The sequence below is a fragment of the Sus scrofa genome, chromosome 5, assembly GCF_054392235.1.
Source record: "Sus scrofa isolate SSC_HxYL_T2T_F1_AM1 chromosome 5, Sscrofa_HxYL_maternal_Yorkshire_Landrace_v2.0, whole genome shotgun sequence".
Classification (NCBI taxonomy): Eukaryota; Metazoa; Chordata; class Mammalia; order Artiodactyla; family Suidae; genus Sus; species Sus scrofa.
This window is the reverse complement of record NC_139387.1, coordinates 103,534,852-103,549,385: the sequence shown is the minus strand read 5'-3', so window position 1 is coordinate 103,549,385 and position 14,534 is coordinate 103,534,852. Positions and strand designations below refer to the sequence as shown.

General features: G+C 39.4%; 1 protein-coding gene across 3 annotated transcripts in view; it reads right to left on the bottom strand.

Moving 5' to 3' along the window:
• The window catches only part of RASSF9 (Ras association domain family member 9), a 44,180-nt gene extending 31,164 nt beyond the window's left edge, over positions 1-13,016 (bottom strand). For 2 of the 3 annotated variants that reach the window (XM_085025231.1, XM_021092784.2), the window contains exon 1: positions 12,839-13,016. Coding sequence is in view for 2 of the 3 variants with exons in the window: in XM_021092784.2 (XP_020948443.2) it covers positions 12,839-12,885 (47 nt within the window). In the remaining variant the exon portion in view is untranslated. Of the gene's footprint in view, positions 1-8,039; positions 8,182-12,838 lie in introns of all 3 variants that reach the window. The other variant, XM_021092782.2, reaches the window with a different exon arrangement.
• Between the last annotated feature and the right edge of the window lie 1,518 nt (positions 13,017-14,534).

The following is a 14,534-nucleotide window of genomic DNA, read 5'->3' as shown; positions in this document are numbered from 1 at the left end:
TGTCTGAGAAGATAAGGTTCAATCTCTAGCTTCGTTCAGTGGGTTAAGGATCCGGCATTGCCACAAGCTGCACCCCAGGTCACTGGTGCTGCTCCAATCTGGTACTCTCCTGGCTGTGGCATAGGCCAGAGCGGCAGCCCCGATGCAACCCCTGGGCCAGGAACTTCCATGTGCCGCAGGTACAGCCGTAAAAAGGAGAAAAAAACAAAACAAACAAAAAAATAAATAAATAAAATCTTTAATGGATTCCAAGCCTATTTATTTACTTATTTTATTTTTGCTTTTTTAGGGCTGCATCTGCCCTAAACCCAGGGTTGAATCAGAGCTGCCGCCGCCAGCCTATATCATAGCCACAGCAATGCCAGATCCAAGCCTCATCTGTGAAATTCACCACAGCTCATGGCAACACTGGATTCTTAACCCACTGAGCGGGGCCAAGGATCAAACCTGCATCCTTATGGATACTACTCAGGTGTACTACCTTAGCACTGAGCCACAATGGGAACTTCACATTTTTATTTTCTTTACCTTTCTTCCTCTCCCTTCTTATACCCTCCTCTCTCTCTCTGTCTCTTTCTCACTATCTCTTCTGTTCATCATTTCTCTCCTGAGTGTGCCTAGAATTACTTACAGGATACGATTCCTCCAACTCACAGCCAAGCTCTCTTCAATATACAAGGTGAGTCTGCGATTCCCAACATCTTGCTGATCTCCGACAGATCTAATATGAGGCAACTGACTGTCACTGTCACATCTATCACCCCGTGAATTGCTAAGATTGCATGAACTGTATGTGCCATACTTTCATTTTTCACTCTGGGCTTTTCCGAAAACTGCTTTCTTGGCCTGAAACACATTTTCCCCCTTTCTTCATCTAACTCTTAGTCTGCTTCAAATGTTGCTTCCTCAATTTTCTCACTGTTTCTGAATAACCCCACTCTCAACACCCCACATGGAAATGGGTGCCCATTCTTGATGCACCTTTAGAATTCAGTGTTCACTGTGTGATAACATTTTCTGCTTTTCTTTTTTGCTGGTTTGCCAGGCAGGTCCCAGGCTAACTCTTTCATCTTTAGAGCCTAAGAGCCTAAGATACTAGAGTTAAATGTTCTTTTATTTTTTTAGAGCCTGAGAGGTGGAAGGAGGTTAGAGGAGGCAAATAAAGGGAATATTTTCATCAACTAGACTACAATGATCCCACCATTCATTTTTGTGAATATATTTTGTTGAAATACAGTCATGTCCATTTAATTACGTCTGTTTTCACACTACACTGACAGAGGTGAGTGGCTGAGATTGTGACATCAGGGCCCCCAAAACCCTAAATATTTATCATGTGGTTTTTTTTTTTTTTTTGTCTTTTGTCTTTTTTGTTGTTGTTGTTGTTGTTGCTATTTCTTGGGCCACTCCCACGGCATATGGAGGTTCCCAGGCTAGGGGTCGAATCGGAGCTGTAGCCACCGGCCTACGCCAGAGCCACAGCAACACAGGATCCGAGCTGCGCCTGCAACCTACACCACAGCTCACGGCAACGCCGGATCGTTAACCCACTGAGCAAGGGCAGGGACCGAACCCGCAACCTCATGGTTCCTCGTCGGATTCGTTAACCACTGCGCCACGACGGGAACTCCTATCATGTGGTCTTTTATACAAAAAGTCTGTCAACTCCTGACCTAGTGAGTTACCGGCTGCAAACATTTAGATTTTGTTCTAGATTCTCTAGGGGATAAAAAACATTGAAAATAATGTGTTCTTTAAACAGAAGAAATATGTAATCTCATGGAAGTGAGGGCCATGTTTGGAAGGAATCAACGAAAGGCAGTGATTGAAGGATCATCCCAGGAGGTCTATGAAAGGCTTCAGGGAGACTGAGTGGGTTTAACGTAGGATGAGTCAGCTCAAAGGCCTTGGCTGGGAAACCAACAAGAGTCCTGCCTTTAAAGACCCATTCCAGGTGCAGTATGTTCCCTACTCATCAGTCCCGTATGGATGTCAGAGGGATGGGAGTAGGATGGATGAAAGGCTGCTTTCACGGTGCCTTGTGTCCAAACACCAGGTGTTTGGAGGTGCAGTATTTGGAAACATTCAAATGACGCCATGAATTTTTCACTCTTCACCCTGAAGTTCTTTGCTCCCCAAAATTACCCTTGCCATTTTGTCTGTTCTTTATGATGATTCAACTATATTCCCATTTACACAGACCCAAAATTGTAATGAGCACGGATTCCCTTTTTCCCAACCTAATACTTTCTCCTGCCACCATCCATCCACTTAATTTAGAACTCTAAAAATTCTGCCTCCTTAGTGACTCTTATAAACAGTAGGTTTTTTTTTTTTTCTTTTCTTTTTAGGGCCACACCTGTGGCATATGGAAGTTCCCAGGCTAGGGGTCGAATCGGAACTACAGCCGCTGGCCTACACCACAACCACAGCAAGGCGGGATCCGAGCCACATCTGTGACCTACACCACAGCTCATGGCAACGCTGCATCCTCAACCCACTGATTGAGACCAGGGATCGAACCTGCATCCTCATGGATCTTAGTTGAGCTTGTTACCTCTGAGCCACAATGGGAACTTCTTAACAGTACCCTTTATCTGAAATTTCTTAATCATTTACTGTGTGTGTATTGGCTGTCTGTTCACCACTGTATTAAAAGCTCAATGAGCACAGAGACCTAGACTATCTTTCCACTGTTTTAACCTCAGCACTTAGAACACTACGTGGCACACGTTATAAAGCAAATAACTATTTTTTGTCAAATATATAGATTTCATTATGATACTTTAAAATGTCTGCATTGTATTTTATATTAGTGTCTACTAATCAACAAATTCCTTAGAAGTGTGATCTGATTTATCTTTTTTTTTTTTTTTGCTTTTTTAGGGCCACACCCATGGCATACGGAGGTTCCCAGGCTATGGGTTGAATAGGAGCTACAGCTGCCAGCCTATGCCACAGCACTGCCAGATCCAAGCCCTATCTGTGACCTACACCACAGCTCACAGCAACGCCAGATCCTTGACCCACTGAGCGAAGCCAGGGATCAAACCCACAACCTTGGGGTTCCCAGTCAGATTTGTTTCACTGTGCCGCAGAGAGAACTCTTGATCTGATTTATCTTTAATTTTTCATAATTCTCCTTAAAATGTGTGACTCATTTGATATTTCTGGATTTTTAAAAATCATCAAATAATTATCTTGAGATCCAATGAGGAAAATACATGCAGGTAGATGTCAAATATGATAGAGTGAGATAGTTTATGACTATTTTGGTTTTAGATGCTAAGAAAGAGGAGAAAGCAATACTAAAATATGCTCGGACTATGTAAAAACACTATGTAGCACAAGCAGCTATTGTATCTCCTTCTCTAAACTGGGGTTACAGAAAGTCCTCCTAACTAAAAGTAGAACCACTACAAATGATCATTTAAAAAATAATGTAGTCTAAGCCTCATGCTGGTTATTAAGTCTGAGGAAAAATTATTTGGCTTTCAGTACTAGAGTAGAAGAACATTCAAGAAATTAAAGCTAATACATTATGGTCCACTTCTGTCAAGTACCTGACTTCCTGCACTGTTAAAAAAGGTGGACTCTCAAAGGTCCACTATAGCTTCATAAGAACTTTTTCTAATTGTGTACAACTCTTCTTCATATGAGATTTTAATTACTATCTATATACCCATGGGAACATCTGTGGTTTTTCAATAGCATCTCTCATAGCTTCCAGACAATGTAATTATGTACAGAGCTAAAAATAGGTATCCTTGGGTTCTACTATGGGAGACTCGTCCCCCCCCAAACTAATGCGCTGCTACTAGATCTTAAGTATCTTCAGTTAAACATAACTGCAGGGAATTCCACAAGGATTGACCAAGGTCAGCGTAAATGAGGAGCAATGGAGTAACCAAAGGGATTTGAGGTGGCCATACAATGTCTTGGTCCTTGGTTGAGAACAACAAGCATACACTGTGCAGCACATCAATAAACCTCAGACACGAAATTCCTACCAATTATACACCATGAGAAGTGAGAATGAACATTTTTTCAGATCGGACCACTATCTACATTAATGGAATTAAAATAATTCAATTTTATAAGATGATAAACTGCCAGTTTAATATGATTATTAGAACAAACATCAGTCATCTGTAGTTTTTTTTTTTTTTTTTTTTTTTTTTAAAAGGGCCTACGCCATAGCAACATGGGATCCAAGCTGCATCTGTGACCTATACCACAGCTCACGGTGATGCGGAATCCTTAACCCACTGAGCAGGGCCAGGGGTTGAACCTGTGTCCTCATGGATATATTAGTTGGGTTCATTACCTCTGAGACACAACTGGAACTCCCAACATTTCTGTCACCATAAAGCACTATTTTCTACTAACCCAAGCAAGATTCTGGATTCTTACCAAACTGACCATATTTCTGCCTACTTCCTGAATTCTTGTCTTTTGATTATCCTGAGTCATTCTTAGCTTTGTGTGATTCAGCCCCTCCTACATATTTTTGTACATCTTCTTGTGTTCCCTTCTCTTGTCCAAGCCTGTCATCTGCTGTGGGAGTTTAATAAATGTTGTCTAATTATGATGATGCATCTTTTATTTTCATTTATCTCCATTTATTCCTCCCTTACATACTTCTACTTAGAGACAATCAAAAATATTTAGTGAGCACCTACTCTACAGAGGAAGAGGCTTCCTCAACTTCGAGAGATCATATTCTCATTTTCTCAACTGTATTGTGAAGATTATGATTTTATTTACCCTGTCAATGACAGTTTCCCATGGAAGAGTGATTTTTTAAAAAAAGTTCATGCATGAGATATTTAACCATAATGCTGTTTTCTCAATTAGGAGTTTAATCCCTTAGGAATGAGGTTGTGTCTTTGCATGTTTAGTACAATACAAAATACAGAGTTTTCTAGACCTAAAGGAATAAAATTAAAAGATAGCTATTCCTAACATTCATATGTTTGTATTACTAAACTTAAAATTGTGCCTTGCAAATAGTAAACACTCAGTAATTCTTAGATATAATTTATAAACTGTTCACATTTTTTTCTTTTTTAAAAACAGCTTATTGACATCTATTCCACAAAGGATGAAATTCACCCATTTGGAGTACACAGTTCAGCCTTTCCTAGTACATTCAAAGAAATGCATCTATTTATAATTGGAAATAACACAGTTGTCTTATCATAATACTACCTCTTGTGATGATGTTTAGGTAAAATGAAATTTAAAAAAAAAATCCTTCTTGTAATTCTATGTCTTAAAGTTTTCTTGAAAACGTTAAAAAAAGAAGCAGCAGGACAAGAGAAGTAAATTCTGCTCTGCAGAGGGTATTTTTAAATGACAAAAGCTTAGTCAAGAAAGAGATCTTTTGTATCCAATTCAACCTCTCAATATTAAACAAACATAAAATATTTAAATAAGGTAGCTTTGTTTCTATCCAAACTCTGCAAAGACACAGGAGGAAAAATTTTGAACTATGCTATGCATTGCAAAATCATTAATAGTCTCATAATTGGGCTCAGATGAGATGTGAGGATTAAACATAATAGCTTGTCAGAATTGAACTATTTTATCAAGATCCAAAGATAGTATTTGCACAACATTTATAGACTCATTTCTAATTATATTCAGTAATTTATGATGTACCTTTTCGTATCTAAGGAGGAAAAGAGATCCGTGGTGATACAGAAATTCCAATAAGTTTGAGGCTTCAAAGCCAAAAATATCATGTTTAGGTATTAAAAACTTAGATATGCTTGATAACATATTTAATCCAACAGGCTGGAACAAGGAGTGAATATTTATTGAACTTTTATTATGCTCTAGTGCTGTGCTAAACTTTTTTATATAATCAGATTTAATCCTTGCACTTAATGGTTTAGGATTACCTCTGTTTTAGAGGCGAGGAAAGCTAAATACCAAATAGGCCATAGAGAGCCATGGTTAAGAGCATGGATTCAAATCCTGTCTCTGCCACTGATGAATTGTTACACTGCTCTGGGTCTTGAATGGCCCATATGTGAAATAGGGAAAAGAGTGGTTCTTCACAGCATGATTTTAAGTATTAGGTAAACCACTTAGAACACTGCGTGGCACATGGTGTGAGAAGAGGTGTTGGCAGAGGTGGATTTACCCTGAAGAGAACAAACCTTAAGCATAAGGGCTGCCTCATTTGCACAGTCACATTCCAAGGCCCCAGAATGATCTTAGTAATATTATTATTCATAAATGTGTGTTCCTTTACTTAACGAGCAACCCCTCCAATTGTCAAACTTAAAATTGCCTTCACATATTGTCACTGTTGTATTAGAAAGATGAAATATTTGCATCAGGGCACACAACTAATAATGGCGTATCCAGATGACCTCAAGTCTGTGTGACTCAAGAGCTGGAGTCCTTAACCAAGATACTTTCTGCCTATTTCTCGCATTTTCCCTTTGTCTCATAAACTGTAATTACCTTACACAAAGAGATTAAATCCTCCTTTCACATGAGAAAACGAGTCTTTTCCAATCTTATTTCCCTCTATCTCAAAAGAAGGAGGAAAATGACCATTTTCAACAGTGGGGTCTATGGCAACCAAGCAACACCATCCACCAGACCTCACTCATATACATACATGGCTACATGCATGGAGTGTGAAGGAAGGGAGAGCAGTCCTAGAGCAGGATAAATTACCCTGCTCCTTGGTTCGTTTTCTACCAGAAGCCTGGCCAAGTCTCTTACAGCATCTGTTTCTCAGATACAGCCCCTAACCATGCGGAAGCAAGGAGACGTTGACCCTAGAAGCAAAGACGAGGAGAGGTCAATTTTTAATGTGTGCATGCCGTCTTTAAGTTATCCATGAATCCATTCACCACAAATGTGCTGATCCACTGCTCTGATCCAAGTACTTTATGGGACCAGCTACATTTGGAGAGTGTATAGTTTGCTTTTATTCAACCAACAAATATTTATTGGGCACTTAATCCAGTGTTTAACTAGAAAGGAACAAGAGAGGTAAGGTCCCTGATCTCACTGAGCCTATACCAATGATAATTTTTTAATAACTATCTTTTAAGACACTTTATTTATAAGAAGAGAAGACATTTTAACCTGCAGATACAAACCTTTGAGGATAACTTGCCTTGTTTTTCAGTATTCTGAAATATCTTACTTATCACAGCCAGTGCTAAATATCTCCCCCAAAGCTCTATTCAATTCATATAACTGAAATATGAATTTTAATTTTTATTCTTGAAATATCTTACTCATCACCGCCAGTGCTAAATATCTCATCAAGGCTCTATTAAATTCATATAAGTAATCACTTTGCATTGGGTGACTGTTCCCGCTAGTAAATTACAATAAAAAAATACGCAGACTTTCTCTAGTGTAGCCTTACAACAGACTCCACAATAACTGAATCTCAATCTATTTTAAAAAACAAACAAACAACTAACTGACTCTTAAGAAATCCGTGTTGCATGTATTCAGTGCATTTTGCCAAAGGGATCATTTTAAAACTCCTAAGCAAGTATACACTAAAGAGATTAGAACACAGAAATATGCGGAACTTTTTCCTTTCACATGTATACAGTGCAGATGGCACGAAGCCTTGTTTTAGAAAACCAATACGCTAGGGACAAAAAGATGGCTTGTCAAGAGCTAGTATCCACATTCACCTGGAAGAAGTAAACTCCTGCTCCTACCTCAACTTTCTTCCATTTTAAAACTAAAATCAAAGAAGAGAGTCACACTTTTGTCAATTACTTAGAGCTACTATCAGACTTCCCAATCCACATACCAAATAACATTGAAACTTTCTAAGTTATACATCCAGCCAATAAAGAGGTTACGTAAATAAAATTGTTAACCAGCTATAAACCTTTAAAAACCTAGAAAAAAATCCTTAAGATTTTCACCTTGACATGTTTCACAAGTCGATATGGTACATAATAAAACACCTCATGTAGTGGATTTGAAGTTGGCTTATAGGTTTTTGCGTAACAATTCGGGACTTAACCCAGAGCTCAATTTACCTGCTGCCAGTGTTGTCAGGACATTTTTGCCAGGGACAGAGCATTCCAATCATTGCTTCTAATGGGCTGTCTGCTGCCAAGTAATAACTACTTAAGTTACCAGGTATCATCAGGGGAAATCTCTTTCAGGAACACCTGGGAACTGAAAAGATGTTTGTACTCAAATAGCTGACATTTCTCAACCCCCATTTGTGGAGGCATTTCAAGTATTTACTAGAGGTTAGACAAAATAGTACATGATAATTTCCTGTTCTGCAGAATTCAGAACTTACCATACTTCTAACTACCAAGAGAAAACATCAGTGTTGCCAGCAACTTTTACCATAACCACAAAACTCAGTCCTTCCAACAGAGTAAGTATGTGCAGCATGAGGTGCTTAAAGGAGCAATATGAGGCACCTGCTTTTTAAAAACTTGGTTAGATTTATTCTAATTCATTCAAAAACAAATTTTAATGCAAATACTCTGTGTCCATTATGAAAGAGTAGAGCTGCATTATTTAGTTCCAACAATTTTATTACAAACCTATTTTTTGGAGACTTTCAATTTTAGGTTGGTATTAGAACAATGTTTGTTACCACCTGTGGCATATAGATGTGAGAAAAGCCCAGGCAAAGCCAAAGGCTGACTGAATAGTACTGATCAATAATTATAAAAGCCTTATTCACTAAATTAGATCCTTTCATATTCATTGTTAATGTTCAATGAATCACATGAAAGAACTCTAATTTTATATTTCCAACAACCATGAAAATACCGCTTTACTATGATAACTTTCTGCTTCTAGCAAGGTCTGGTAAAAAGTTCAACCAATTCTGTGCCCCCAAATTCTATTAATTAAAATACCAAGGAATCATAACTCACAATCAAGTATCCCAAAAAGCTTCATAGTGACATTCCACTTTCAGAATTTTTTGAAAAAGTTGCTGTGTGCTATTAAGAAGCATTAGCTTTTAAAACAATCACTGTCTTGAAAATAGAACTTAATATAAAGATAATCAGGGAGTTCCCGTCGTGGCGCAGTGGTTAACGAATCCGACTAGGAACCATGAGGTCGCGGGTTCGGTCCCTGCCCTTGCTCAGTGGGTTAACGATCCGGCGTTGCCGTGAGCTGTGGTGTAGGTCGCAGACGCGGCTTGGATCCCGCGTTGCTGTGCCTCTGGTGTAGGCCGGTGGCTACAGCTCCGATTGGACCCCTAGCCTGGGAACCTCCATATGCCGCGGGAGCGGCCCAAGAAATAGCAACAACAACAACAACAAAGAGAGACAAAAGACAAAAGACAAAAAAAAAAAAAAAAAAAAGATAATCACACCAATAGATAAGACCTTATGTGAATACCTGAATATGCTAATCTAAATATTATTTAATGTCTATATGGATATCAAGTGAATTCATGCTTCATTATTTGGATCTTTGGGTTTTCTATGAGAAAGAAAAGCTGCCTACTGACTTTTAGAAAATATTTTCAGAGACTTCAATAGTTTATTGAAAATAAACTGTCTCAACTCGCCACTATTTTTATTCTTCATTTATGTAAGAAGATAATTATCAGTTTTGGGATTCAGTCACAGAACATTCTATTATTAGGGAAAAGTAAACAACCCATTTCCTGAAACCAAAAGTCCTTCTGAAAATTATACTCCTCCTACTAAATGTTATGGCAATTAGAAAACTCTTACAAATTAATTCTTAATGTAAGCATAAAGATTTTAGATCGGCTCCATTTCTTTTATTTACCCAAAAGTTAGAAATGAAAGGCACAAAATGTTTCTTTGTCCAAATAAAATCATTTTACGGCCATGTATTATCCTCAAATTTGCTTAAGACTGCTTTCAGAATTTTTGGATTGCTTCTTAAAAGTTAGAAAGTATGTTCCAGTAGTTTAGGATTAGCTTGGTGTCCAGATCCATGTAATTATTTGTCCATCCTCCTGGGTTTTGGATTATATCAGATGTCATCAAATCCTTTATAAAATATTCACTTTTATAAAATGCCAGCTGATATGGAGGATGATTAGAGAATGAAGTTATTATGTTTTTGCTCAGACTACAGATTATAACTTTAGTTTACAAAATTATATAAACAACTGTATTATATAGGTCCATAATACGCCAAGTACTGTCTTAGCCACAGGAATACTTGGGTGACTAGACAGATATGGCCCTGCCCTCTTCAAGCTTTAGTTTGTACCTTCTAAAAGTTTTTATGCCTCATACTTTCAAGTTCCATTTGTTTTCCATCTATCTCTGAAACTCTCAATTAGCCATGAATTATAAGGCTGTTTACAGAACTACCTTACGAGGTTCAATCTTGGATGATTACATATCATTCTAAGAGTGAAAAAAATGAAAAATGACAGAGAAAAGGATGCAGAGAAGCTCAATAAACAAACTTTCTCAAAATGTCATGACCTCAAAATCCTAATATTTCTTCTACTAGTCCTCATTTTTTCCTTCTGACAAAGTCGCAATTATGTTCAAGTTATTCTTTTCACTCTATAAATTTTACATCACAAGATACATATATGTATATGGTTCAAATGCTTCCTTTACATTCTACAAGGAATTTTATACTGTATATTTGAGGAATTCATTGATTGTTATCAGATAACCACTTTATCATAAGCCAAGGGATGAATCAAAGGATGACTCCATCAAAGGATGAATCACTTGTCATTTAAGGAAAGTTATTTTGTTTCTATGTTTGGAGGAGAATTATTTAAATCATTATGGACCCCATTATTTAAATAAGTAATGATTATTTAGGTCATTATTGCCCCTTTTTAAAGGTGAAAAAAACAAAACAAGAACTATCTCATTTATACCAAAACTAAACACTGAAAACAAATATACATCAATTCTATTTCAACACACCACATGGTTTATTTACTGCTTAGTTGGAAATACACATATTTTTATGTCCCTCACCACTGCTGTGGTTTCAGTGTTCCTTAAGGATGGGAAAAATACAAATCTTTAAAGGGAAGCGCTGTTAATTACAGCAACTTACACATAACCTCACTGTTGCCATTTTCACCAAAACGTGTTGATAATAAAGCATCATCTTCGGGAGTAGCATTCTATTTTCTCAGAGAAACATGAAATACTATTAAACTCCCCATCTTTTATTGTTTTCTTCTACTTTTTTCCATAATTTTGTATAGAAAATGTCATATTAAAAAATGCTTGTGTATTCACCTCCTTGAATGAAAGTTACTGAGGGGAACTCACAGGGTGCATGTAGTTTGAATTAATTAAAACACACACCCACAAATACCCAACGACCCTGAACTACCAGGGTATTCAAAGATCACTATGCCAAAAACATAACTTGTTTTGTAATACCATGAACTTCCCCAAAGTAAGTTCTTATATTTTTTATAGCATTTAAACAAACACACTTCAAAAAAGATGCTACTGAATAATCTTTAAAAAGTAGTGACGGTTTTGTTTTGGCCAGAAGAGTCAGCTGGACTGTTTTAACACATAGACAACACTAAAATACAGCCCTACTTTTTTTTTTTTTTTACAACCCTCTGTGAATATCCATCACTAACTTATTTTTTAAGAACACTCAGACATATTTCTTTATTTTAACATATAGACATTTCACTCATTATCAGAAATACCATATTTGTGACACAGTACCAAAATACTAGCAAATAAAATGGGTTTAGAAAGTTTGACAGCATTGATTATTGCTGCTTTCATTTCTTTAGGTAACTGAGTCAACGCAATCATGAAGACACAGAGTAAGGTAATATCAGAATTCTTCAGGTAGGCATTCATGCACAAAATAGTCTGGAGATTTAAAGTTGTACCACTCTATATTGTCATTGCAGACACTTTAAAATAACGTTATCATTTCCTACCATGTAATTGTATGCTTTTAAATGTACAGTAAGTGAATTATGACAAGTACAAACAGGCATGATTGAGAGAAGAGTTGTGGAAAAGCCCTGATGCCAAAATAAATGTATTAAAAAAGTACAGCCCATGTCTAAAGTTATCCTCATATTATTTAGGCCTGGAAATGTAACATTCGACTTAATACAATAGGATTGAACACACATACTCAAGAAACATCTGTGTGTGTGTGTGTGTGTGTGTGTGTGAGAGAGAGAGAGAGAGAGAAACATTTATACTGCTGGCATTGCAGGCTTAAAATAGCAAATCAAACTAAAAGAGTAATAAGGATTAAGGAGGGCAGCCATTTGAAGCTCTTTTTTTTTAAGTGCCTAAAACCAGTTCAAGTTCTCAAAGATTTTCAAAAGAATGATGCGTTCACAAGAAGTTTCCGGACAAAGTGTTTTCACTTTGGGAACTTTCCAGGTTTCAGGCATGCCCTGCTCTAAGGGGAGCCAAAGCACTATTTCGGAACTGTAACAGCAGCTGTGTTTTTCATTCGAATTAGTGGCTAATAAATTCTCCTTCTGTCTTCATCCAAACTGTAACTCTTGCTAGCATACACTGAGATTCTGTCTGGAGCCGAATAAAACTCGCCCTCCCACTCCTCTCAACTAGGCAGGGCCACACAGAGAGAGATCTGGATGATTGTGGAACCAGAAGGGGCCAAAGGGAGAAAAAGGGAGTCAAAATGAGCATCCCTTATTTTCAGAGATCTTTGAACTGGCTTCTGTAACCCTTGTTACTGGAACGAGACCTCACCAGGGAGTATAAACACAAGCGCTAACCCCCTAGGGCTTTGTCCCCTAAGAGCAGTTTTCATCAGAATGTAACTGCCACCAAACACACACATTCACAGCTAAGGTCTCCAGGACACACGCGCTAGACTTTACCTGTTTTTATGTCGAGTCTTCAGCAAGTTTCTTCCAAAGGGAGCCATGGTCCGTTAGGCAAGGGAACACCAACCACTGGAACTCCAAGTTATCTGAAGGTGGGGGCTGGGAATATCTGGATTTCCAGGGTGGAGGGTGGAGAACTAGAAGCTTCCTCTTCACCTCCTTAGATGTTTCTGGCTTTCAGCTCATTAGCAGCCTGTTAAGAGAGTTGCTGGAAGTTGTGCAACTGCTGCTTAACTTTGAACTGCGGGATTGTTGTGGCTGCTGTACCTTTGGAGACCTGCCCAGCTTCAGCCTCGGAGAAGGCATTTGGAGGCAGGAAAAGGAAAAAAAAAAGAGAGAGAGAGAGAGAGGGAGAGAGAGGAAGGGAGGGGGCCTCTATTGTGTTCTATGGTTATTTGCAGACGTGCTCAACTTTAAGCCCTGCCAACCCCACGGGCATGGTAATACCCACGGAATAGGAATTTCACTCCATTTGGAAACCCCCCTGCCCTGCTTTCCACTCCCAACCGCACAGGGTGAACTGAACACACAGAAAAGATTGAAAAGGAAATACCCCGGCCTGCCAGCCAGCTCCAGTCTGTGAAAAGTAATCTGACCGTGGCAAGCAGGAGTGAGGGCCAAGCATTCTTTGCCTACAGACTCAACACAAAAATCCCCTGCCTGAGGTGTCAGAGCTCTAAAGGACCAGGCAGGAGGTCGGATCCAGGCGCACTCAGATCACACGGGAATCGGAGCTCCCAAGTTCATGACGAGTTTCCCCCAGCTTCATCCCTCCGCTCTTCAGGGTCCCCTTCCAAAAGCTGGAGGACCTGAAGAACGAGAGGGCTCCAAGGCTGAATGATCACAGAGTTGGCAGAGGAACCAGCCAGGTTCGGGGTCCCGATCCTGGCCCATCTTTGGCAGTTACAGGACCGACTGGACCACGGGGATCTGAAGGGAGAGCCAACTGTTCATTCTGGTCCCTCAACTGGTAAATCGAGAAAGGACGAGCCCGGAGGACCGGAAGCAACCGAAGAGTGCAGCAAACGTCGAGGGGTGTGTGGGCATCACTGAGTCACACGTGAGCTCGAACCCACAACCTGTGCGGCTCAGGAAGAGCTGGGCGAGCGGATGCGGGTGCTGGAGGCCAGGAGCAGTAGGGTCGGAGCTTCCCTGCGCCCGCGATGCTTTGGAAAAGCGCTGCCCAGGAGCGAGGCCCTGCAGAATTTCCCAGAACGTTGTTCCTAGGATTTCGTTTCCACCCCCGCCGGGCTCCAACTCCCCTCCCCTGCAGTCCTCCCCATCCGCCCGCCCCTGGCCCCTGGCCCCTGGCCCCTGGCCCCGCTGCCCTCTCTTTGGCTTCCGCAGCAGTGGGAGGGAGGAAAAAGAAATCAAAGGACTGTGGCTTCCCTCTGAACAGCACTTCAGGCTAGTGGAGCTCTAGCCCTTAGTAAAGAACACGAAAGGCTCACACTTTCTTCGGGAGCACTCCCCGCCCCCCCACAACAAAAGCAAACCAAAAAAGGGATCTCAGGGGCTTGTATGATTTTTATGTGCACTGATTTATGCAGGACTCTATAAAAGTGAAAAAATCATTTTTCCAAAATTTACTCTCATAATGCTTCTCTAGTCCTCTGTACTGTACATAATCATAGTTACATATGTATATATGCACATATATGTATTTTGTGTAACATTATTAAGTGTTGTT